We start from the raw sequence: 26368 nt of genomic DNA, 5'->3' as shown, positions 1-26368 counted from the left end.
TTTTACATACATTAAATTATTTAAATAAAAAATAATAATTAGCTATACCTACCATTAGCCTATATTTAGAATAAACAACACATGTAACGTGTTCAACATGACCAATTAACAAAAATACAACCTCCTCCACTAGTATTGGTTCAGGCTGTGGCTCGCACTCAATGCATTTCATGTAGTTCACTGCTGGCACCACTAGAGCCTGCAAAATGACAGCTCACCGATCGCAGGATTTCTGTCCAGCATGAGGGATCTGCTTCTACAATGAGAGTCTGTATTCAGCTGCGGTAAGCCAGCCTCTCCGGACTAACCCCGTACGCGCTCGGACTGCTGACAATCCACTGCGCGGATAACGCGCCGCGACTCCAGTTTTATTCAGTTTGTTTGGGAATCACCACAAGGAACCGTAAACAGCGTTTAAGATGACAATGATGGAAAGTGCCTGTACACTGCCTGAACTCCCCCGAAGTTCGCGGATTTCTATCGTCAAGTAAATGGATTATAATTGCGTGTATTATTTGTCCGCTGACACGGGACCTTTGGTTATAGCCATATGTGCGTTCAGGTATGACCGATATCCGCATGCATTAGCGTGATTGGGTTTATTGCTTGGTGCAGGACTGTGTAAAAAGCCTTCCGACTGCACATTGTGGATTTGTTACACCTTGCATGGAGTTGAATGAGCGCACGCTGCGATTTTGGCACCCTGGCAAGCTGCAATACACCCCCGTGCACTGGAAAGTAGCCTAATAATGCATAGTGTTTTATTAATGTTGCGATATAGCCTACTGCAGACACTCTAAAAAATGTGTGGATCCTGAAGTCACGTTTGATTTTCATATGCACTTTGTTCGTTTTTGTTGTCTGTGTGACATCAGTAATAATGAGTAGACACGTTAGTATAGCCTTGTTTCGAGTAGCCTACTTCCATTGAGTTTGTATACCCAGATAACAAATGTGTTTTCTACACGTTTCCCAAACATTTCATTTTTGAACGTCGATATATTTACGTAAGGTTAAAAAAAACAATACAGCGCAAATATCAACCGTGTAACAAAATTAACACGACGTAGCCAGCTTACCTGGAAACTTAACTTGCAAAAACTTTTTAAAATCTTTATTTTTGACATTTACTTTTAAACAAAAAAAACTCAACACTTCCTAATAAGTTCTTCATCAGGTTACTATAATGTTTAAATTATGTTTAAATAACAGTTCAAACCTCGTTGCACTGTAACGTTTTTTCTTTAACCAAGCACAAGCATTGGGACGTTATGTATTTTTTTAAAACGTTAACATTGCCATTTTTAACATTGAGAAATAATATTTTTCATTATTATTAAAAACTCTAATGCTAAAACTCAAAAAAGTCAATTACACTGCGCACACTCACACCAGAAGCTGACTTTTCTAGTTATTTGAAAACGTTATGTGCACTGACTTTATTTTACAAATAAATCGAAAAAACCCCAACATTATAGTAATTAAAACCCCATAGGAAAATCTCGAAGCAGGTCATACCTGCACCACAAAGTGCCACATGCATTTTGGAGCGTCTTTGCTTGTTTGCAATTCAAGGGTAAATAAATACTCTTCATTAGAATTTACAGCATACTGAAGAAACACTTTTATATAAAGGCTAATGTTTTATGTGTTTGAGGAGCGTAGAAGAGTGTCTTAGGGCCCTATTTTAACGATCTAAGCGCATGGTCTAAACTAAGCATACTGCGCAAGTGCACTTAGGGCGTGTCGGAATCCACCTTTTGCTAGTTTAACATGGGAAAAATGGTCTAAAAGGCTTAACCCTATTCTCTTAATGAGTAAAGGGTGTGTTTTGGGCGTACTGTGTAAAAAAACAATCAAAGTCTCGTCTCCTATTCCCTTGCGGATTCGCTATTTACATGGCGGAATTAGCAAGCGGTAAAAAACTGAAGGCTTCTCTAGCGAGAAAATGGATCTGTTCGTGCGCGAGGTTAAAGAGCGTAAGCAGACCATCTACGGAACAAAGTGAACACGCTTTATGGACCCTCCTATTGGCTCATATTACTAACGCGCTGTTTAAATAATAAAAAAATATTGCGCAGTCTATTTCAGTTGCCTCAAAATAGAAACGCGCCAACAATACGCCTGAACACACCTCACTTTTAGACCAGCAGCCCATGGGTGCACAAATGGGCACAAATGCATTTGCTATTTAAACAACCCGTCCTGCGACAAAATGATAATTGCGTCGGGCTGAAACTAGCAAAAAACACTTGTGTTGCGTCGGGGCCTGCATTGCGGTAAGTGTATGAAAGGGCCCTTAGTCTGGCAATTGTCTTTGAGTCATTGCCAATATCTACTGTCTTAAATAACCTGTGAGTAGCACGTCATCTTTTATAACATGAGATTTTGGCAAAATGACAGAAAAAACTGAGCGCCCACATAGCTATAGTAAACTTTATGCCCCGTAAGTTGATTAAAAAATGTACTGCCTCAGTTGCGACCGTTCTAATGAGGTACAAAACACGACATTCGCTGGTCAAAATCTTCGTAACTTCATTTGAGCTTGCTTTTGGTAAAATGTTAATGATATAATGACACATGCAAGTGTCGGACCATATATAAAGTCACAATATCAACTTGTAAAAATAGTGTTTATTTATTAGAAAAATATTTTTTTCCCCGTCATGTCCTGAAAAGTAGCATTTCATTTAGATCAATTTAGATAAAAATTAACAGCATATTTGAATGGCAGAAGTGGCTTATATGAAATGATCACAGTGTTATTCCTGATAACACTTATAGTATCTAAAGTTTTTTTTTTCTGAATATGTGGATGCCTGGGTAAATTTGAGCATATTTGATTAATTCAGCATAAACATTCACAAAGCGAAAAAAAAAAAGCGTATCATTGCCCAAATGAATGATTATTTAATCAAAAATAAATAATTGTGTTGTTTTTCTGGTTGTGACCATTAAAGGGTTAACGGAGAGGGGAACTAAAGGTCATGGGAGAGGCAGCTCCGACTCAGGCCACCCCAAGTGGTTTTGCACCCATGTTGGGCGTCGGGATGGGAGGATCAATCACACCAATCGCCACTTCAAGAGGATCGGCCGTTCCTCAGCTCCACAGTGCCATAGTGGAGCGCTTGCGTGCCAGAATAGAACTTTGTCGGCGGCATCACTCCACTTGTGAGGACCGCTATGAGCGTGGTCTGGCGGAAAATTCGGACCGGGAACACGAGAACACACTGCAGCTCTTAAACATCGTCCATCAGGGCCCCGGGAACAGGAAGACCAAGGGCAGTAGGTCGGCCTCTCAGCATCCTCCTGAATACAGCAGAGTGAATGGGGAACATAAAGGCCACAGCTCGTCGGAGGCAGAATCCAAAATTTCTTCGCAAATAGCAGTAAGTTTTACGGGTTGTATTAACTACGCCCACGCCATAAATCTTATAATCTGTCTAATACACATAGGGACACGTGTCAGACCAATTCCCCAGAGTATGACATCAACACACTGATATGATGTGATTACTGTGGGTGTGTGAGGGAGAGATGGGGGTGTCTGTTTAATTAAAAAGGGCCCTGCAGGCAGGCACATGATTCTTTTAAAGGTCTTTTCAAAATATAACAAAACAAAATATAACTTAAAAGGAGGTGGTGATTCGGTGACATCTGAGTTAGTTTTTTTAACAATGCACATTTCCATGCAGTCCCTCCTATAAGTATTTTTCATTCTTAAGTCACATTGGAAAATGGTTGAATGCCATTGTATTATAATAATCAGACCACATGGGATTCAATCCAAAGAAAGATAGAATATACACTTGGCCACTTTATTAGGTACATCTTGCTAGCACCGGGCTGGAACTGCTTTTGCCTCCAGAACGGCCTTAAATCTTCACAGCATAGATTCAACAAGGAGCTGGAAACATTTCTCAGAGACTCTGATCCATATTGACAGGATAACATCCCACAGTTGCTGCAGATTTGTCCCGTTCCACTACATCTCAAAAGTGCTCTAATGGATTGAGATCTGGTGTCTGTGGAGAGTTTAGTGAACTCATTGTCAGGTTCAAGAAGCCAGTTTGAGATGAGTTGAGCTTTGTGACACGGCGTGTTCTCCTGCTGGAAGAGGCCATCAGAAGATGATACACCGTGTTCATAAAGTTATGGACATGATCAGCAATAATACTCAGGTTGGCTGTGGTGTTTAAACGATGCTCAATTGGTACTAAGGGGCCCAAAGTGTGTGAAGAAAAATATCCCACACACACATTACACCAAGAGCCTGAACCGCTGATACAAGGCAGGATGAATCCATGCTTTCATGTTGTTTATGCCGATTATTATGAACCAGAAATCCAGACTCCTCAGACCCATTTCCAATCTTCAATTGTCTAATCTTGGTGAGTCGGTGTGTATTGTAGCCTCAGTTTGCTGTTCTCATCTGACAGGAGTGACACCGGCGTGTCTTCTGCTGCTGTTGCTCTTCTGCTTCAAGGTTCGATGTGTTTTCAGAGATGCTCTTCTGCAGATCTCAGTTAAAACACATGTTTTTTTGAGTTACTGTTGCCTTTCAATCAGCTTGAACCAGTCTGGCTTTTCTCCTCTGACCTCTGGCATCAACAAGCCATTTTCGCCAGTCACTGAATATTTTCTTTTTCTCTGCCCATTCTCTGTAAACCCTAGAGACGGTTCATGATTGTGTCTGAAAATCCCAGTAGATCAGCAGTTTCTGAAATACTCAGACCAGCCAATATCAATGTCAGCCAATGTCTGCCACATTCAAAGCCACTTAAATCACTTTCTAATGCTCAGTTTGAACTTCAGCAGATCGTCTGGATCATGTCTACATACTGTAGCATGTTACATGTGATTGGCTTATTAGATATTCACGTTAACGAGCTGTTGAACAGGTGTATCTAATAAAGTGGCCGGTGAGTGTACACACAGTTAAACATGTTAAACATGATTTAGTTGCAGATGCCACTTAGTTTGATATCTGTTGAAATTCGTTTTTAATAGTTGCTTAAGTTTTCAAATACTTTATGACGCCATTGTGCACAAATGTGTGCATAGTGTCACAAGTATTGATCATTTAGGGAAAATATCTCTTAGTACAGAAATTAAAAACCATATGTTTTGTACTGTAGCTTTTATAACAGACAGGAGTACTTGCAGTCAATGGGTCAGTTCTGGTTCTTTGTTCTCCACCCTTATATTTGCCTCTTGGGACAGTCTCTCTACTCATGGACACGCTTCACTGATTGTGTAATTCTGAAATCTTCTGTTGATAACACATTTTGTTGAATTAACATTTTTGTTTTAGGAAAATATCAAGATAAAATATGATTTGTATGGTTTGTGTTCTAGAATTTGTGAACAGTGTTTCTTTATCTAGAGATAGTTAAGGTCTAGTTTAGGTGTATTCTTGCAAAATGCATAATCATAAAGTGAGGCATCAGGTTTCCTTTCAACAGCTTTGCAGATTTTGCAAGTGTACACCAATACATATCCAGCAAACTTAACAAAGACAGAAATTGCTGGATGGTGAAATCTCACAAACACAGCGTGAATGGTCTCGTGTTTTGTTCCACACCATGCATTGTCGTACTCTATTATCAAAGGTTTGATAAATTGCTCTATTAAGCACCTTCTTGAATGATGGTTTTCCTATAAAGCCATTTGAAGCATGCAGCCTATAAACGGTTAGAGCCATTCAATAGCACACATGTCCTGGTTGTGTTTACTCAAAGTCAAACAGGCCTTGAACACGATCGTCAGAGGACTGCCCAGTAACTAAGTGTTATGGGCTTACGGATGAATTTGTTTTTTTCCTAAATTCAGTGTAATGACCGACTTGGGAACAGAGGGTGATTGTGGAATATCCTCTCATGGAAGAGAAAGTGGGATATTATGAATGCTCCGTTTGCTTATCTAAAGAGATCAACCTTCAATTTACCCAGTTTATATCAATTAAACAATCTTCAATTATTTTGTTTTATAATGCATGGTTCATGCAGTACTTCCCAATGAAGTGAAAAAAAAAGAAGTAGCCTACACTTAATTGAATTGAATATGCAATTGTAGTGTACTTCAAATCTTAAAAGTAGCTACATTTGTCAAAACTGTACTTGAAGATAACATAATATTAATTAAATAAAAAGTATTATTAAGTATTATTATTATTTCCGTTATAAGTATAGAAAATTCTGTCTTCAATTTCTTGTCTTCATGTCGTTCCAAACCTGTTTGACTTTCTTTCCTTTATGGAACACAAAAGAAGATGTTTTGAAACATGTTTCAGTATTTTTTTTATTTTGGACCATACAGTGAAAGTCAATGGAGTCTTTGACTATAACTTTTTGGACAAAAACATTTCAAAATATCTTCTTTTGTGTTTCGCTGAAGAAAAAGCCATTTGAGAATGGTGTTATGATGAGTAAATTATAAATTTTTGTTTTTGTTTTTTTGAATGAACTATCCCATAAGCAACGCTTATGGAAAGACTAAACCTTCAATCTAATGTTTAAGGATGTAGCAATATAATTGGACATAATTAAGCATGACAGGCAGGCATTAGGAATAATAGGTGGAAGAAGGAAATGTCAAAGTGTTTCCTGGTGTTTCTTGGCTGTAGTGCTTTAGGAGTGGAAGCTGAAGGTGGCCCAGGCTTAGTTTCACTCCACCTGAATGTGGAACAATCAGTCCAGCTCCTTAGAGGCCACTTTAAGCCCAGCACAACTGTCCGTGCCTTACTTGAGCTGAAATGAATGGGTCCCTGGGCAGTTCGTCCCATGGTTGATATTCATGTTGACATGAAAATGAAGTAGTCTTACATGAGCACACTCATGTTTTGGCAGAAAGCCTAAGTAACTGGTTAAAAAGTCAAGGAGAGAGTCGCATTTTTGACTGTCAGCAACTGTAAAGTGTGGTCCAGTTTGCAGTTTATTCTTACAAAAGGTTTTTTTGAGGGACATATGAAGTTTGGGGCATGTTTTGTGAACTTCTTGAGTATCATTTAAAGATCTGATACCACTAACCTGGCAATCTTAGACCAAACCAATGGGACAATTCTCAACAGTAATGATTTTATCAAACTGGTACTGACTGTTTTCAGGCGGACTGGTGCGTTCTGTTCTGCCTTTTAGACATTTTATTAGTCCTGTCAGATTGAAACTGCTGGTTTTCAGTCGGCTCTTGTCATTTTTTTTGTGTGCAATATGCATCCGACAGCCGTCAAACAGATTGAGGGTGATCTGTGGGCATGCCGTTTAAGGCTATAAGTCTGAGGATTTTGAAGGATGGAGGGCTTGTTGATCATTTTAATCTGAGCTATGTGCAGCAACAAATGCATTATAAGCATTGAGTGTGAGTGCGACCTATAAAACAAGATAAAAATGCACAAGTGGAAGGCTGAGGCATAAATAGAAGAGAACTTTAGGAAACTCGAGTAGGATTGCTCATGCTGCTTAAATCAAAAGCATTCCCTCTTCATCTGTGCTGGCTCTCCTAGAGGTTTCTTTGTGAGGTGCGCCTTGTGTATACCTCATGTTTTATTCACAGTCTGAGACATGACTGGGGCTTTGAAGAGTGCTGAAACCATTCGGCGTATACATCCCTACCTCCATTTGCACAACACGATGGCTGCAGGCAGAAATCGCCCCCTCAGCGTCTAGCATCAGCCTCTGTTACCCAAATTCTGAGTTCTAGTCTATTATAGTTAACCGAGGGAAATGATGAAACTGAAAGAACTTTCTAGGCCGTTACATACGAGTTCGAAACATGCCCTGAGAAGCATGCGTATGTGACAATGTAGTTTGTGGGTTCATTAAAGTTTCTGTCATGTTTTAATGGGCTCTATTAATCCTGAGGTACAGTGTATCTGTCCTGGATCGGGAATGTGTGCTTGATTGTTGTCTCCAACTCTTTCAACTGCATGTTTGTCTTTGCCGTTTGGAAGCAGCAAAGATGTGGATAGAGTACTTTTGAAGTCTGCATATTGACTATATTCCTTTTTTTGGGCAATTATAAAACAAGCTGGAGACGTTCGAAATGCGTTTTGCTTATTTTACGGAATGACGTTTTTTTCGTTTATTACTCAGAGACGGACATGTTTGGCTTGTCAAACATGTTACATTTAAATTAAAACTAATTTAAAATTAGTCTTAGATGACTTTTAAATGTCCAAATACTTTGTGGGGCCACAGAATATAAAGCAAGAGTGGCGAAGAGTTGTGTTGACTTTCTTTGCACCAGCCTGTGGTTGGGAATTGATAGACACGTTCATGTTTAGCACAGAGAACGCACACAGACCACTCCGATATCTGTCAGGTTTTTCCTGCCCGACTAAATAGAACAGAGCAGAAAAAAAGAGGAGAAGCGTTAGAGGGGGTGGCTCGCTATTTCTTTCGACAAGTCTTGTGCTCTGTTGAACTCACCTGAAATTCAACCCTTGTGGGAAACTGCATCCTCAGGTGTGTATGCAAGGGCCATGAGTGGATTATAAAATCTGTGACTCTTTGCTGCAAAAAACAATAACCCACAAAACCCACAACCCACAATTTATGCCTTTGTGAGTGTTCAAGCCCAGATACAGTGGGAGTTGCATAAATGACTGATATGACTCAAATATCCACACTCCCCTGTGTGTTAGCCTTTCACTTTCCATCATTACATAATTTCACTGTAAACAACATCAGATTAACCACATTATCAAGGGTTTTCCTTGCTCTAACCATTAGCATCTGCCATTAATGAAAAACTGACAAACAGTGAATGGCTAGTTCTCCCTGAGAAGGTTAGATAAATTTGTGTTTCACAGCTTTGTGATTTTAACTGGTTTTCAATGCAAACTACTTCAATTTGTTTTCAAATAAAAGATCACAAAATATGGTGTTAACTTAACATTATAATTAGGAATGCACTGGCAGTAAAGGGTTAGTACACCCCAAAATGAAAATCATCCCATAATTTAGTCACCCTCGAGTCATCCTAGGTGTGTATGACTTTCTTCTTTCAGCCGAACACAATCGGAGTTATATTCAAAAAATATCCTGGCTCTTCCTCGCTTCACAATGGGAGTGAATGGTACCTTAGATTTTGAAGCCCAAAAAAGCACATCCATCCATCAAAGAAGTGATCAAAAAAGAATAAAGTAAACCATACGGCTCCAGGGGGTTAATAAAGGCCTTCTGAAGCAAAGCGATAGGTTTTTGTAAGAAAAATATACATATTTATAACTTCATAAACTATAATCAATTTAATCGGAAATAAATGAATGAATAATCAATAGGGGAAATAATCGTTCCAGCCCTAGTACGGAGAGTGTTTGAGACAACTTTGCTCACCTCATCTGAAATTTCCCAAATTATAAGTGACAATAGATGCCCCATGCATAGAATTGTGATTTGATTTGTGAAACTTCAAACACATCCCACTTTCCCGAGGGGTCGCCGTCCAGCCCAGGAAATGAGAAAGCGGGCTCCTGATGTCAGTGCTGAACCCCTGGGTGGAATGCCGGGTCACATCGGGGGCTCTCTGGGTAGATCAGAGATCAGGCCTGTTTACATTTCAACTCAGGATATTTCTATCAGCCCGGCCAAACTGCTCCACGTTCCCAGGCTCCTCGCTCACAGCCCTGAAAAGGGAGCACAAGCCCTCTCTATTTCTCCTTTCCCTCCACACTCTTGTCCCTCCCTCCTGCTTGTCTTTCTCTCCCTCTCTGCCTCCAGGGTCAAAGCACAACTTCAGCAGAGAGTGGGTGACAAAAAAAAAAAAAACGTATTCCATACATTCTGTATATTGTCGCTACTGTATATGTAGCTAGTAAAAAAAAAATCTTGATTTGTTTCAGCCTTCACCATATATGACATAATGTTTATTTTTGGGTGAACTATCCTTTTTAGACTTTCATAGTTTTCATAGCATGTCTGATTTAAACCTCAGTTACCGTTTTAATGTCTCTATATACAGACATTTAAATACTATAAATACAGATATACTATTATAACTTCTTTCTTAAAGGGTCAGTTCACCCAAAAATGAAAACTCTGTCATCATTTACTCAACCTCATGCCGTCTCTAACCTGTAGAAGTAACTTTGTTCTTCAAACGCAAAATAAGATATTTTGAAGAATGTTGGTAACCATGTGGTTTTGTTGATCCTTGACTTCCATGGTATGAACATAAAGACAAAGAGACAAAATATCTTTTAAGGATACATCTCAGTAGTTCGGTTTAGCTTAATTTCAATTGCAAATACATAGTTAATAATAAATATACAGTTTTATACTACCAGTATATGTCAACATCTGTTATGTGAAACAACTTATTAAGGAGAGTACGAAACAAAAAAAAACAAAAATAACATGCAATTTTTATGATCTCTTTTATTTTGTTAATACATCTAGCATATTCTGCAATGGGTATGTCAACTTATGAACTGTATCAACTGGCCCTGATTATGAGTAGGATATGTTGAGTCACGTGTCAAAGGATTAAATAGTTAGTTTTGGTTTTAGATTATATTTGATTAGAGGCTTTTTACCACAACCCGATGTCTGATTTCAGTCTTCGCTATGTGTGTTATGCGCGCAGTATATGTTCTGTCTCGCATGCGCGCTCTAGATTACGGCAGATTTGAACTAATTTGCGGGCATCAGGGAGACGCTATAGACTTGGGATGTCTGCATTGGCCATAGACAATTTTAGGAAGTGGTGGGGGAAGTGACGTATGCCGTAAAGCAGTCGAGTTTTGTAGTTCTTTTTGTGCTCGGGTTACTACCCGAAACCCGAAGCTACATAGTGCGAGTAAAAGCGATACAGACCACGTCAGGCTATGGCAGACGTGTCATTTAACTTATTGTAAGTCGATGTACCATCACAAGGGTCTTGGAAATATATTATGAAGGTTGAAAAGTTCCATAGTGTTGCTTTAAAACTGCAGTGTACCAAAGACACGGCTTGAAATCGCCCGTTTCTTACCGTCACAGACATGTAACCAATCCCGTCAATGTGTGGGGCGGGGCTTATGATGTTATGATGAACTATATGCCTTTCTCTCTATGTTGTTCAAAGCGTTTTTTAAGGCAGCGAATTCACTGTTCCACTTCTTCTGAATCAGTTTTCGGTTCAAATATGGCTGAATTAAACCAATTTTTCCACTTGCCATTGCGCAGCGTTTGAGTGGAGGTGGGGACTAATTTGTATATGCATGGTTCCTTGTATATTATATGAAGCAAGGGTGTGGAGTTACATTAAAGCTATTTCAAGGCATGAAGAAATTGTTTTCACGGGATTTTTTATTTTTTAATGTCATTTTGATGATCAAAGATAAGGGATAAAATCATTGACTGCAGGGGGACTTTAGAAATGCACTCACCTTAGTGCTGTTCCCAACTCATATGACTGTCGGTCTTCCGTGGAGCAAGAAAGAAGACGTTTGTCAGAATGTCCGAGCTGCTTCTTTCCTTAAAATGAAAGTAGGTGGGAAGCAGTGGCTCCAAAAAGGACAAAAAAGCACCATCAATCATATCTTAAAAGGTCCTTCTGCAATTGCATGATGTAATGTTCAGGAAAATGCAGACCAGAGCTCGCCCAGAGAGGTAACTTCAAGGTCATCTTTGTTTGTCGGTTTATGCACTGTAACCTGAGAATAACCTTTTGTCAAAGACGCAACGTTTGTTTTTACATAACGGTCTTAACGGTTGACTGTTGCCAAATACCTTTAGGATTTTGCAAGATTTGTGTATTTTTTTTCTTTCTGTTTGTTGCATCTAGTTTTTTTATTTTTATTTTTTTAAATATCCCCCTTTTTACTCTTGTTTAAAATCAGATTTGTGCCAGAAGTGTCTAGTTCTTTTCTTTTTCTTTAAGCATCTACACATTGTGTCTCATATTCACAGAAGCCTGAAATATAAAATGTGGCACCGACAGCGTTTTCTCCGTCTCTTGAGAATGACATGCTGACTAAAGAATGCTCAATGTTGCATTTTTGACACTGCTTTGGCACTCATCTGTGCTCATATCCTCGTGATACATTGTGGGAAGAAAATATAGAATTCATTTCAAAGTCATTAAAAGAAAATTGTGATCACATGGAGGTAACCAGTGTGGCTTTCCAAAACTTGCCATGTTTAGAAAAAATTTTTGTGAACCATGTAACTTTCCATTTACGTGATACAGTATATTCAGCTTAGCTCTTACATGACATGTATGGCAAGTTTTGTATGGTTTTGGTAGTGGTAGTGTTTACTATCACGTATTGCACATGGTTTGGGATTTGAGTCAAATACTTACCCTAAAGTAGAAGTGTTCTCACCGAACCCATCCTGTTGCTGTTTGGTGGGCACAAACAGGAACAATACTTCAAATCGTGCATATGTGAGGTCACTTTACTAGCATTTAGACCAGAAAACACTAGGAACTGCATTGCAACACATTATAAACCACACCGAACTCCATGTAGCAACATTCTGGCACCGCTTACGTTTGCTTTAGAAAATAAAAATTATTCTCACTCTTTTATCTCATATGTATGTTATTATTGCTCAATTCAATTAATTAGCATTGCAGATTACAATATTGGTGCAGGATCATGTATAACAATTGAATTCATTGGCAATGATTCATTGTCCAAGTCTGATATTTGAACTGATTTCCCATAAAAGGATCAGATGAATGTAAAAGTCAATGGAGTTGCACAACCCATTTCCTTCCTTCTAAAGCTTTTAACATGAACATCATAATATTCTAAAATGAGGATTTATATTTAGAAATATGCGAAAATGAGACCGTTAGGGTTAGGGAAATGAAACAATGTGGTAGGGGTGTGACGATTCACAGATTTTTTTATGTTTAACTAGTCAATTTAAAAATGTAACTATAATATGAATTAAGTAACATTGTCTTTATTAACTCTCTGGTTAAAAAAGTTATATTCCAAGCGCACCGCACCTGAAGTGATCAACATGGTGTAAATGTGTGAAACAAATTACTTATTTGTTAAATATCTTTGCAAATAGGCACATATTGTACAAACTTATCTTAAGCATATCCTACTGTATATACAGAAATAATATAAAATAAAATAAATGCTAAACATTTCTTAGCCAAAATGTAATAGCAATAAATAACACCAGTAACTGGCTATAATTAACAGTAAAAACAGAAAATAACAGCACCTTTCAGCCTGTCACCATCATGCAAACATGAAATATCAAACATCTGTCTGTCTGTCTATCTCTCTATCGATCGTCTGTCTGTCTGTCTATCTCTCTATCGATCGTCTGTCTGTCTGTCTATCTCTCTATCGATCGTCTGTCTGTCTGTCTGTCTGTCTGTCTATCGATCGATCGTCTGTCTGTCTGTCTGTCTGTTTGTCTATCGATCGATCGTCTGTCTGTCTGTCTGTCTGTTTGTCTATCGATCGATCGTCTGTCTGTCTGTCTGTCTGTCTGTCTATCGATCAATCATCTGTCTGTCTGTCTGTCTGTCTGTCTATCGATCGATCATCTGTCTGTCTGTCTATCGATTGATCGTCTGTCTGTCTGTCTGTCTATCGATCGATCATCTGTCTGTCTGTCTATCGATTGATCATCTGTCTGTCTGTCTATCTCTCTATCGATCGTCTGTCTGTCTGTCTCTCTATCGATCGATCGATCGTCTGTCTGTCTGTCTGTCTATCGATCGATCATCTGTCTGTCTGTCTATCGATTGATCATCTGTCTGTCTGTCTATCTCTCTATCGATCGTCTGTCTGTCTGTCTCTCTATTGATCGATCGATCGTCTGTCTGTCTGTCTATCGATCGTCTGTCTGTCTATCTCTCTATCGATCGTCTGTCTGTCTGTCTATCGATCGATCGATCATCTGTCTGTCTGTCTATCGATCGACCGATCGTCTGTCTGTCTGTCTATCGATCGTCTGTCTATCTGTCTGTCTGTCTATCGATCGATCGATCGTCTGTCTATCTGTCTGTCTGTCTATCGATCGATCGATCGTCTGTCTGTCTGTCTATCGATCGATCGATCGTCTGTCTGTCTATCTATCGATCGATCGATCGTCTGTCTGTCTGTCTGTCTATCGATCGTCTGTCTATCTGTCTGTCTGTCTGTCTATCGATCGATCATCTGTCTGTCTGTCTATCGATCGATCGATCATCTGTCTGTCTATCGATCGTCTGTCTGTCTGTCTATCGATCGTCTGTCTGTCTATCGATCGTCTGTCTGTCTATCGATCGATCGATCGTCTGTCTGTCTGTCTATCGATCGTCTGTCTGTCTGTCTGTCTGTCTATCGATCGATCGTCTGTCTGTCTGTCTGTCGATCGTCTGTCTATCTCTGTATCGATCGATCGTCTGTCTGTCTATCGATCGATCGTCTGTCTGTCTGTCTATCGATCGTCTGTCTGTCTGTCTATCGATCGTCTGTCTGTCTATCGATCGTCTGTCTATCTGTCTGTCTGTCTATCGATCGTCTGTCTATCTGTCTGTCTGTCTATCGATCGATCGATCGATCGTCTGTCTATCTGTCTGTCTGTCTATCGATCGATCGATCGTCTGTCTGTCTGTCTATCGATCGATCGATCGTCTGTCTATCTATCGATCGATCGATCGTCTGTCTGTCTGTCTGTCTATCGATCGTCTGTCTATCTGTCTGTCTGTCTGTCTATCGATCGATCATCTGTCTGTCTGTCTATCGATCGATCGATCATCTGTCTGTCTATCGATCGTCTGTCTGTCTGTCTATCGATCGTCTGTCTGTCTATCGATCGATCGATCGTCTGTCTGTCTGTCTATCGATCGTCTGTCTATCTCTGTATCGATCGATCGTCTGTCTGTCTGTCTATCGATCGTCTGTCTGTCTGTCTATCGATCGTCTGTCTGTCTGTCTGTCGATCGTCTGTCTATCTCTGTATCGATCGATCGTCTGTCTGTCTATCGATCGATCGTCTGTCTGTCTGTCTATCGATCGTCTGTCTGTCTGTCTATCGATCGTCTGTCTGTCTGTCTATCGATCGTCTGTCTGTCTGTCTGTCTATCGATCGTCTGTCTGTCTGTCTGTCTATCGATCGATCGATCGTCTGTCTGTCTATCGATCGTCTGTCTGTCTCTTTATCGATCGATCGATCGATCGTCTGTCTGCCTGTCTATCTCTGTATCGATCGATCGTCTGTCTGTCTATCGATCGATCATCTGTCTGTCTGTCTATCGATCGTCTGTCTGTCTGTCTGTCTATCGATCGTCTGTCTGTCTGTCTGTCTATCGATCGATCGATCGTCTGTCTGTCTATCGATCGATCGTCTGTCTGTCTGTCTGTCTGTCTGTCTATCTTTGCTGTAGCACAATATTGTTTTATTTAAATAAGCATAAAAGCTAATTAATTTAGATAAATAAAAAGAGATTCATTTTCAAAATTTTCTTCATAAAATGTTGCATAAAGAAAAGGTTATGACCATTTTCATGGCAATTCTTTTTTTCTTTCTTTTTCTCTCATGATCATTATTCTCAATGAATTGTCTCATTATATTGGTATTAGAGACTATGAGAGGGCACGAGAGCTGGAGAGCGTGCGGAGTGTAGACTTGCACCTGGATGTCTGTGTGTTTGTGTTGTAAGGTGACAGTCTTGGCTCCTGGCAGAGCTGATCCTGGCGCCTGGTGCCCTCAGCCTTCCTCTCGCAGACACAGACCCTCTGCTGTTTCACTACAGCCCCTGACTGGAGGTCAGCCGAGGAAAAGCCCTCCACCTCTGCAGACTCAACCTCAATCCCTCTGTCTGTAATGTCACAACCTCCCGTTATGCAGATGAAAGCTGTATGTTTCCTTTAGAGAAAGACTATAGTGCAGTGATATTATCAAATGATGTATACTGGTGATTACCATATGTCATGGGTTTTAAATGGGAATATATGTTTCTTCAAAGTATACCATTATATTAATAAGGTGAAGTCCGATTCTTTTCCCCAAACCCCTTCAAAAAATGTTCACCAGTTCTTTTACATAATCACAATGTTACGTCACAAATACGCAATGCTATTGAAGCACCTAAAAATGACAGTAACCGGTGACACTGAATATCTGAAATGTCCTTCATTTGTGATGTTATATGTATCATTTGATGAAAATAAAGCTCTGAAAATAAAAATACACACCGGTATTGAAACATTGAAGACAAAAAGCATCCAATTACGATGTGAAACAGATGTTTTACATGTGTAAAGCATATACTGTAAAGACTGTAAATTGAACAAACTAGTCTTAATCCACTCAACTATTTACAACTATGAGAAACCATTGAAAAAAAAAAGTAATGTTGCCCCTCGCCTCATTCAAGTCAACTTCTCATTTTACTCGTATTTAGCTCATCGGTTCTTCACGGACATTTCCAGGTCTGATCTGAGTCCTGAGATCAGTGTACTGGTACAGTGTACAGTGAACTGTTGTAACCATTAAAGGCGCAGTATGTAATATTGAAATGGGTACTGCAGTCCATATTCAAAATAATGGCGAGAGTTGTTTTCCCTCCTCCTCCGCCTCCTCATGCGGGTTGCCAGGTTGAGGAAAGAGCAACCGGAACGAGTGAAATTGACAATGGAAGACGACAATAGTTGATGAGTTTATTTATCCGTGTTTTAATAAGCCGTGGTTATAGAGCTTTTTAGATGGATGCTGAGACTTTTAAGGTCGGGTAGAATCTCTGACCCAGTTTGTTTGCTGGCTTCCACGGCTGCAATACGCTGTGTTTTACACCAACTGGCAATCCTGAGTGTCAAAATACTATTGGGTAAACTTAAAGTAGGGCGGGATCAAACAATCCTAGACAAAAACAGACATTCAACACAGAACGCACATTTTACAGTATAGAATAACTGGCTGTATCACTGTTTTTTGGAGAAAGAAATATGTGAACTTAACATATTTCCTAAATATCTGCAAACATATTATGGTATTTTTATGCTTTAGTGCAGTCAAAAAACATACAGCGCCTTTAACCGACTCTAGACTCGAGAGAGAGCTACATCATTATACTGCTGTTGACTCGACAGCTACTGCCATCGGATCACTGTTATATTTCCAAAACGTTTTATTTCTTATACTTTGTGCTTTTCAGCAAAATACACCAGAAACATCTGGTTAAAACCAGACCATTCTCAGTTGTAACTGAGTTATGGTCTGGCAAAGCATCATAGACAAATCATTTCCAGAGGGGCGTCACCAACGGACGTCGCGGATAGACCTAAAACCAATCAGAGCGATGAAGGAGATGACGTATGCAGAGCGGTGGAGAAACATCTCCGAGTGTTGTTCTTTGCTCGGTTTTTAACAAAAAGGAAACGTTCAAATCGCTTAAAACAGACGCGATAGCTGATTCGAACGAGTGATGTTCGACGGCGGCATCCATCTTTGTAATGTAGGCTACAAAATCTGCTTCAAAATCCCAGCGCTGTCGTCATCGTGTAAAGCCCGCCCCAACGTCTCTGATTGGTGCCTCGATTTCGGCGGATTGGAAATGGGCTTGAATGAGCTCTTTGCCAGACTAACTTTCAGAGCAAATCTAAATTTGCCGGAAGTTGTCTGGGTTTTCCCAGGCTACCAGAAACATACATTTTGCCACCTTTATGAAACTGTATTAAATACAGTTATAAACCGGAGAGCTAAATGAGTTGGCAAAAACCAGCAACATATCGTCATATTCTATTTTCATAGATCATTACTTTTGGTCACCTTGGGTTTTGCAAATATGTAACCTATGAAAATATTTAAAAAGAGATTGTGGCTAAACCTTTTGGCTGTTATAACTGTCAGCCAAAGACAAGTCAAGTCAAGTAAAATATATTTATATAGATTATACAGATTGTATCAAAGCTGCTTCACAGTATCAATCAAAACAACTTAACAGTGTTTGTTTATTACTGGAAAAAGACATCCAAGTTTGGTAGAGCTGATCAGTGGTATGATGGGTCATTTAATTTGAATATCCCCAACTGAGCAAGCCAAAGGCAACAGTGGCAAGGAACCGAAAACCTCCATCAAGTGACCCGATGGTGTCCTAAAACTCCATCAGATGACCCAATGGAGAAAAAAAACAACCTTGGGAGAACCCAGGCTCAGTCGGGGCCAGTTCTCCTCTGGCGTTTATGAAGTAGAGGCCGAATTTACAGTAACTGTAAGATAAAATTTATATGAATGCCTGGCTAAATAGAAAGCTCATAACTCCACCCGCCTCCATCGTGAATAAAGCGCCACATAAAGTGGAGCGTCTATGCTTGTTTGCAATGCAAGGGTAAATGAATTGTTTGAATAAGTACAGCATTTTCTCTACTAAAGTACTATATTTAAAGGCTAATGTTTTATGGATTTGAGGAGTGGAGAAGTGTCTCAGTCTAGCATTTGTCGTTCAGTCATAACCAATACTAAAATAGCCTTAAATAGCCTGTGTAGGCTACTAGCACTTCATCTTTAATATGAAATTTGGGACTAATGACAGAAAAAACTGAGCACCCACATATAGCTACAGTAAACTTTATAACCTGTAAGTTGATGAAAACGTGTAGGTGATGCGTGTCCAAAACACCATTAAATTGTATATTTTTAATACAATAGTAGGCTACTGTTTTGTAAAGGATACGGGCATATTTTTTTTTTAAATACTAACAAAAACGTACAGTGGGGTCAGTGTTTCTTGTATATACCTTGGTATTACCATGTGATATGACTAAACCATGGTACCACCACAGTGCATTTTTTGTAAGGCTGTAGTCTTGCGTTCCCATCTGCATTTATAACCTTTCCAGGTACATTGTCTTCGAGTCTCTGTCCGTGCTGTTCTGAGATCAGCCGCAGAAGTGTGTGTACGCAGTGATAAACGAGTGTGTTCTGCCCAGGGCCCCTTCAGCAGGAGCGCCGTGTCAGTTTGACTTGTTGACTCATCAAAAAGAAGAACTTGTTCTATCTAGTATCTGTCAGGCGTCTTAAATGTCTGCACAAAAGAGTCTGGGAGACTCGCGGCGTCTGCACACGCTCGACGGCGGCTTAATGAATCATAAAGCTAGTTAAAGTTTCAAACTCTTGTATCCGCTACTCGCACGGTAAATAACTGTAATGTAACATTCCGCTCATATCTATTGTACAGACCGCGCACGCGCGTGTGTGTGTGTGTCTCGGAAAGAGAGAATCGAGTGAAAAGGGAACATTCCTCTCTCACTCCCACTCTCTCGTCCTCCCCCGTAGCTTGCCGCTGCCACCCCACCCCCTGCTTCCTTCCTGTTCTTATTTTAGCATCTATTGGATGTTTTTTCCCCACATCCGGAAACAAAGAGAAGCTTGTGCCATATACCAACAGCATGTTCACGCATGGCAAGCATTCAAGGGCACGATCAAATATTTTCATCAAATTGCTGAAGGTTCCTTTACTCTGTCTGTATGTCTCTCGCTCTCTTTCCGTCTCTCACTCTCTGCATGTGATTGGATCATTTCTGTTTAAATGAGCCTGGAAGGGAAAGTGATTTTCCTATAAAATAGTATTCTTTATAGTAGGCTAATATCTTTTATGACATTTTTTTTTATATTGTGTGTTACATGAAGCGAAAAATTAGGCATTTCCCGTGGTGCTCAACATTTATAAAAATGCATTGCTCAGATGAAAAATCCCTTATTGTGGGATTTATGTACTGTTCAGGGGGTGTGATTATTGTTAATGGCATTTACTGTAATAGCATTTTATAATTAATCACACTTTTTTAGGACATTTAATAATGTTTTGTTTAGGGTCCAATTCTTACTATTTACTAGTTGCTTATATTATCATGCATATTACTAGGATATTGGCTGTTTATTAGTACTTATAAAGCATATATTAATGGTTTATTCTGCAAGGCCATATTCTACATCCCTTAATCCTGCCCAATACCTAAACTTAACAACTACCTTACTAACTATTAATGAGCAGTAATTAGAAGTTTATTGAGGCAAAATAAGTATTAATAGTGAAAATTGTACCCTAACCTGAAGTGTGACCATATATTCCAACACTAAATTATTTCATTAGTGTTAGTCTCTTTGACATAAATATGTATGTATGTCCAACTGTAAATTCAGTTAATTTAAAAATAAAAAATTTAATTTGATTAATTTGAGTTAATTTGATTATATTTATAATAAATTCGATTAATTATAAGTTAGCTATTAATCATATTTTACACAGTTATCTAATTTGATATGGTTTCCATGGTGTTTCACTTATTTTCTACTCATTAAGATTTCATGATAATTAAATTTAGCCATACAGAGAGTGCAAATGATTTCATTTTGTAAATACATTTTTCATTGAAAAGTTATTTCTTGGAAAAATGTTCCATTTATTGATAATTGAGAGTTTCACTATGGATTTGAGTCAGAATATTGAGCTTGGTCACCAGTTCAGTCTTCAAATAATTTGCACACATATTGGTTCATATGTAAAATGATGTTTAAAAAACCTACAAAATATATATGCACACTGTATGCATTCACACCTATGCCATTAAAAAATCATTACAAGGTTTTCATGATCTCATAGCATTTATAAAGAGTATTCAAACACTCAGTTTTGGCATCAAGTCAGACTTTGAAAATTTAATTTTCTTTTATTTAAGTGGAATTCATTGGCAGGATTTGTAAATATTTATATTTTTGTTGGAATTATGGTGAAGAATGTAAATCCCTGTCGTTCTACTCGTTTTAAATGTTGCCTCGAGCATTTGTTTTCTCTCTTAGATATGTATTTACATATAAACATACAACACAGCTGCACAGATATCGATGTTTACAATTGATTTATATACTTGTTGGATTTTTTTTTCCAACAGACAGTTTTTCAAAATGTTAAAAATATTTTTATGTTTAAAGGTACAGTACATTACATGTTACATATAAAGTAATTGAATTTAACTGAAAAAAAAAAATGCTAAAAAAATTATTTCAACTATGGTAGTCAAATCCATTGCTTATACAACTGACATTTGCATGTGCTTTGCAGCCAAACATAAAATTTCCTGGAGAATGATGTCATTATGGATCTTGGTAAATAATAATTCTAACCCCAGACTCCATAACAGCCATAACTTCCTTATGGCATCCTGAACTTTGCCTGACATGCAGCTAATAGACTGTCCGCGGCATTTCCCTGCGCTCCAGTCACGGTTGTGGCCGTTTGGGGTGTATTCGAACCAGTTTGATTAAATAGGAAGTACTTTTAAGTGGTTTGGTCTTTGTTGCAAAAGACATGAACAATGCCTTCGGGCCACTAATCCAGAGATGAATGTGTCATTTGAGCACTTTCTCCTGAATGTGCATGTTTACATTAACATCAACGAGTTTTTCCTGCATTTCACGTTTGCACTGTTATATGGTAGGGGTGCTGTTACAGATCTCCTGAAATAGTGCAGCATCTCCAGATAGAAGTACGCTAAAGTGATCACCAAACATTCACATTCAGCCCCTTTCACACAGAAATCTCTGTAAATTACTGTAAAATGACCAGAGCGACGTTTCCTGGTAAATACACCAATGTGCTATTCACACAAGCAATGGCGTTTCCATCTTTTAACGGTAAGAGACCATTCACACATCAGGACCAAAATACCAGTTGTTAATCATCAGAACTGATCTTTAAATGACTGAGCCATTTAATGACGAATTAAAGTTTCATTTTAGTTACACTTTTTTGCTTACGAGTGACAGGCGTTAGGGGATGATCACACAGAAAGTAGTTTTGCTCTTAAAAACACAAGACGCATTATAGTTACTATAGTATTGCAGTTATACCGCAGTGCTGATGAAGTGAAAAGAAGGCAGGGTCTCGAGCATGAGACGCGGTGCAATGGTCAGATGTTCGTCTATCGCATGTTTACATAGAAAAACAATTAAAAGTATAGCGCAACTTACCGCAAACGGCTCCAACAGAGCTTTATGATTGGCTCATATTAGTAAATTGCCACACCCGATTTAGCATGCTGGTGAGGACATTTACAGAACTATACTACGCCAACTCAGCCGAGTCATTATTTTAATTACATTCAAGCTGATCCACACAGATTGTTGGTCGATAGTGCGCAACATTCAGTTTCCAGAAGGAAAAAAATCCCATTCATTTTCTCCAACGATCAAACCTCTTTCTAATGTGTTTATGGCTTAGAACTCTTTCTTTCATTTTTCATGTCTATGGACTAAATGAATGGGAAAGCTGCGTACTAAGTGGGAAGTCACTCTGTATGTGACTCTGCTATGCTTATGCTCTGTAGTATCCTGAGAAATACTGTGAAGATTGATTTCAGCAGGTCACATGATTTTCCCCACTCCCTGTCACTCTGTTTCCCTCTCTCTCTCTGTTTCTTTCTTTCTACTGTACAGTGTAAAGCTACTTTAGAAAGCTGCTTCACACACAGCTCACACGCAACCAGCCTCACATGTACAAACATGCACTGATATAGAGAGTTGCTGCAACCTTGAACTCTCCATGCGCCTCTCAGAGCCGGGCTTGGCACAGTGAAGACGCAGCTGTGCAGCGATAACCCGTAGCATGAATGCTAACAGTGATGTGGAAGTTACTTGGAAACTTTAGCTGTCAACCCTTGATGAAAAAGAAGAGCACTAAATTTAATTGGATGTATACACGTGTAGTGTATTTACGTTTAAAAAAATACTTGCAAATAATAATAGGCCACTTAAAGCAGCACTAAGTAGGAATTCCGTTTTTGTCAAACAGCGACCCCTAGAGTCGCTGTGGGGTACTTGTACTGTCGTGAATAGCACTCACGCAGAGATGGCTCGCACTCACGGCCGGATCCCCTCCCCCTGTACACCGGTGTCTGTTCAGTAAGATGGACGCTGTAACGAGTGGAAAGAAGGTATGGCCCCTTTAAGAGCTGCGCGCGCCCTGTTTAACTGTCGGCAGTCTGTATTGTATGTGCGCCTCGAACACCACATCATGTATACGCCGCCGGGTTATTTCTGTTTGATGCTCATTTTACCAGAATTTTATCAGATCTGTTTTTTGCCGTAAAGCAATTCGTTACCTCGCGAGACCTGATATCACACGATACTTCCTAACACTGAAGCCGGCGGCCCGCCTGCCCAAAGTTGCAAGGGTGGTTTTGCGGCTTACAGGCACCAGGGGGGTGCAAGACGACCACCATTCAACACGAAATCAGTAATATAAACATTACAATGACTCCAAAGCTCTTCGGTTAAGGTAAAAAAGTTACTTAGTTCACCTTTAAGTGTACTTAGAGAGAATACACTTTCATAACTGTTTCCTAACACACTTAAGAACGCTTTTAAAAAGTGTTACTTTAAAGTACATTTCTGTTTTAATCTTTGTGCTTTTAAAGAAGCGCACTTATTTTGATGTGTCGACTTGCATACTATAGCGCACGTGGACTTGATTATAATTTTAACTGTAGTGTGTTATTTGATGTTAGCTCGTATATTTTAAATGTGCTAAATCGCAGATTCATCACAAATGTGTAACTAGTAATACATTTAAATTAGGGCTGTCAAATGATTAATCACGATTAATCACATCCAAAATAAAAGTTTTTTTACATAATATATGTGGGTGCACTCTGTATAATTATTTTGTATATATATAAATACACACACATGCATGTATATTTAAGAAAAAAATATAATTTATATATAAAATATTTATATTTATATATAATATAAATTATATATAAATCTATATACAGTATATACATGAAAATATTTCTTAAATATATACAAGCATGTGTGTGTATTTATATATATAAAATAATTATACACAATGCACCCACATATATTATGTAAAAAAAACTTTTATTTTGGATGTGATTAATCACGATTAATCATTTGACAGCCCTAATTTAAATACATGATACGTTTCAATGCTACATGCTAATACCATTCCATGCTAATATCAAGTCATGCTAATATAGGAATTCCGTGAACATTTGCCATCGTGTTTTACTTGTGCACAGCTCTTTTTCTTCAATAGTAAACACATGGAGTTTCATAAAGCCCTATACTTATTGGTGTCATCCAACCCGTCCTCTGCTAAATTCTCACACTTGCTGTCAAAAGAGAGAGGTTTTGGCTGAGTGACAGCACAAGAAACCCAACAATTTCCTAGCCACAACAATGGCAGGTCACAACCACTGAATCACTCCGAACACACTATCGCTCCGAGCGCAGCTCAGTAAATGGCCGCTTGTTGATAGATAGGTGAGGTTAGAAGTTGTTTTCAATGCATGCCTCTATTTTCCCATGTTCTTGGCTGCGGGAACTTGTGCGTGCCAATATTGGTCTACAGGCCTTCGTCGGAATGTCAGAAGTGTGTGGGAGTTGAGCGGAGTTCAGTTCCTATTGCGTTCCCTCTCTTTGCGCATTGTGAAATCATCCCATAATGTGCTCCTTTGTTGGGGCTGTGTTAGCCCATATGTGGTGCATTGAAGGAATCGCTGTGCGGTCCTAAAGTCAGTCAACTGTGTGCGTTTAATATTTGGGAGTGAAGCCAGACTGTATGGTGAGCTGAGTCCACTGCAAACTTCAGCAAAAGGACAGTAAGCATTTTTAACTGAATGCAAGGAAAGCTCATGAGGGGATTTTATGGCTGAGATCCGCACGGAAGAGACTCGGGAGAGGAGAGTGCTCCAAAAATAGCTCTCGTACCATTTCCCAGTTTTCAGGCTTCGTCCATTAAACACACACACTTGTCCATCTTTCTCCTGTTGGTTCTAAAGATGTTTTGTTGAACAAGCGATCTTGTTCGAGCCAGAGACATAAACAATAGCGTCTGAGCCCAGAATTAACCCCTCTCCGTCCCATGTTCCCACGGGAGATTAACTGCATACTGATTTGTACGAAGCATTCAGGGATATAATATGGGAACTTCAGGCACTTTTTGACCAGAATCATAATCCAAAAATAACAAATCCAAAATTCAAATATTGTCCCACGTGTATATTGATTACAGCGTCTGACAGTATTTGATGATGATTTCTAACAACTCATATTGTATGAAGTTGAAATGAATGACAGTAAAAAATAAACATAAGAATTTTTACATAGATTACAGATATCAAATCAAGTGTGATTTTTCTCTTTCCCCGACATTGACAAGATTTTAGGAATGCACGGTATCGGTTCCCATATTGGTATCAGCCGATATATGTTCATTTTTAATGTACACTCACCTAAAGGATTATTAGGAACACCTGTTCAATTTCTCATTAATGCAATTATCTAATCAACCAATCACATGGCAGTTGCTTCAATGCATTTAGGGGTGTGGTCCTGGTCAAGACAATCTCCTGAACTCCAAACTGAATGTCAGAATGGGAAAGAAAGGTGATTTAAGCAATTTTGAGCGTGGCATGGTTGTTGGTGCCAGACGGGCCGGTCTGAGTATTTCACAATCTGCTCAGTTACTGGGATTTTCACGCACAACCATTTCTAGGGTTTACAAAGAATGGTGTGAAAAGGGAAAAATATCCAGTATGTGGCAGTCCTGTGGGCGAAAATGCCTTGTGGATGCTAGAGGTCAGAGGAGAATGGGCCGACTGATTCAAGCTGATAGAAGAGCAACTTTGACTGAAATAACCACTCGTTACAACCGAGGTATGCAGCAAAGCATTTGTGAAGCCACAACACGCACAACCTTGAGGCGGATGGGCTACAATAGCAGAAGACCCCACCGGGTACCACTCATCTCCACTACAAATAGGAAAAAGAGGCTACAATTTCCAAGAGCTCACCAAAATTGGACAGTTGAAGACTGGAAAAATGTTGCCTGGTCTGATGAGTCTCGATTTCTGTTGAGACATTCAGATGGTAGAGTCAGAATTTGGCGTAAACAGAATGAGAACATGTATCCATTATGCCTTGTTACCACTGTGCAGGCTGGTGGTGGTGGTGTAATGGTGTGGGGGATGTTTTCTTGGCACACTTTAGGCCCCTTAGTGCCAATTGGGTATCGTTTAAATGCCACGGCCTACCTGAGCATTGTTTCTGACCATGTCCATCCCTTTATGGCCACCATGTACCCATCCTCTGATGGCTACTTCCAGCAGGATAATGCACCATGTCACAAAGCTCAAATCATTTCAAATTGGTTTCTTGAACATGACAATGAGTTCACTGTACTAAAATGGCCCCCACAGTCACCACATCTCAACCCAATAGAGCATCTTTGGGATGTGGTGGAACGGGAGCTTCGTGCCCTGGATGTGCATCCCACAAATCTCCATCAACTGCAAGATGCTATCCTATCAATACGGGCCAACATTTCTAAAGAATGGTTTCAGCACCTTGTTGAATCAATGCCACGTAGAATTAAGGCAGTTCTGAAGGCGAAAGGGGATCAA

At 39.3% G+C, this 26368-nt stretch overlaps 1 protein-coding gene across 2 annotated transcripts in view; it reads left to right on the top strand.

Moving 5' to 3' along the window:
- The first annotated feature begins 258 nt into the window (after positions 1-258).
- zmp:0000001236 (mastermind-like protein 2) overlaps positions 259-26368 on the top strand; it is a 74474-nt gene continuing 48364 nt past the window's right edge. Inside the window, exons 1-2 of one of the 2 annotated variants that reach the window (XM_056266018.1) lie at positions 259-487; positions 2961-3389. In XM_056266018.1, coding sequence (XP_056121993.1) covers positions 2988-3389 — 402 coding nt within the window. In that variant the 5' untranslated portion in view covers positions 259-487; positions 2961-2987. Of the gene's footprint in view, positions 563-2960; positions 3390-26368 lie in introns of both variants that reach the window. The other variant, XM_056266017.1, reaches the window with a different exon arrangement.

The sequence above is a fragment of the Rhinichthys klamathensis genome, unplaced genomic scaffold, assembly GCF_029890125.1.
Source record: "Rhinichthys klamathensis goyatoka isolate OS25496 unplaced genomic scaffold, OSU_Roscu_1.1 h1tg000243l_1, whole genome shotgun sequence".
Classification (NCBI taxonomy): Eukaryota; Metazoa; Chordata; class Actinopteri; order Cypriniformes; family Leuciscidae; genus Rhinichthys; species Rhinichthys klamathensis.
This window is presented reverse-complemented; position numbering and strand designations above follow the sequence as displayed.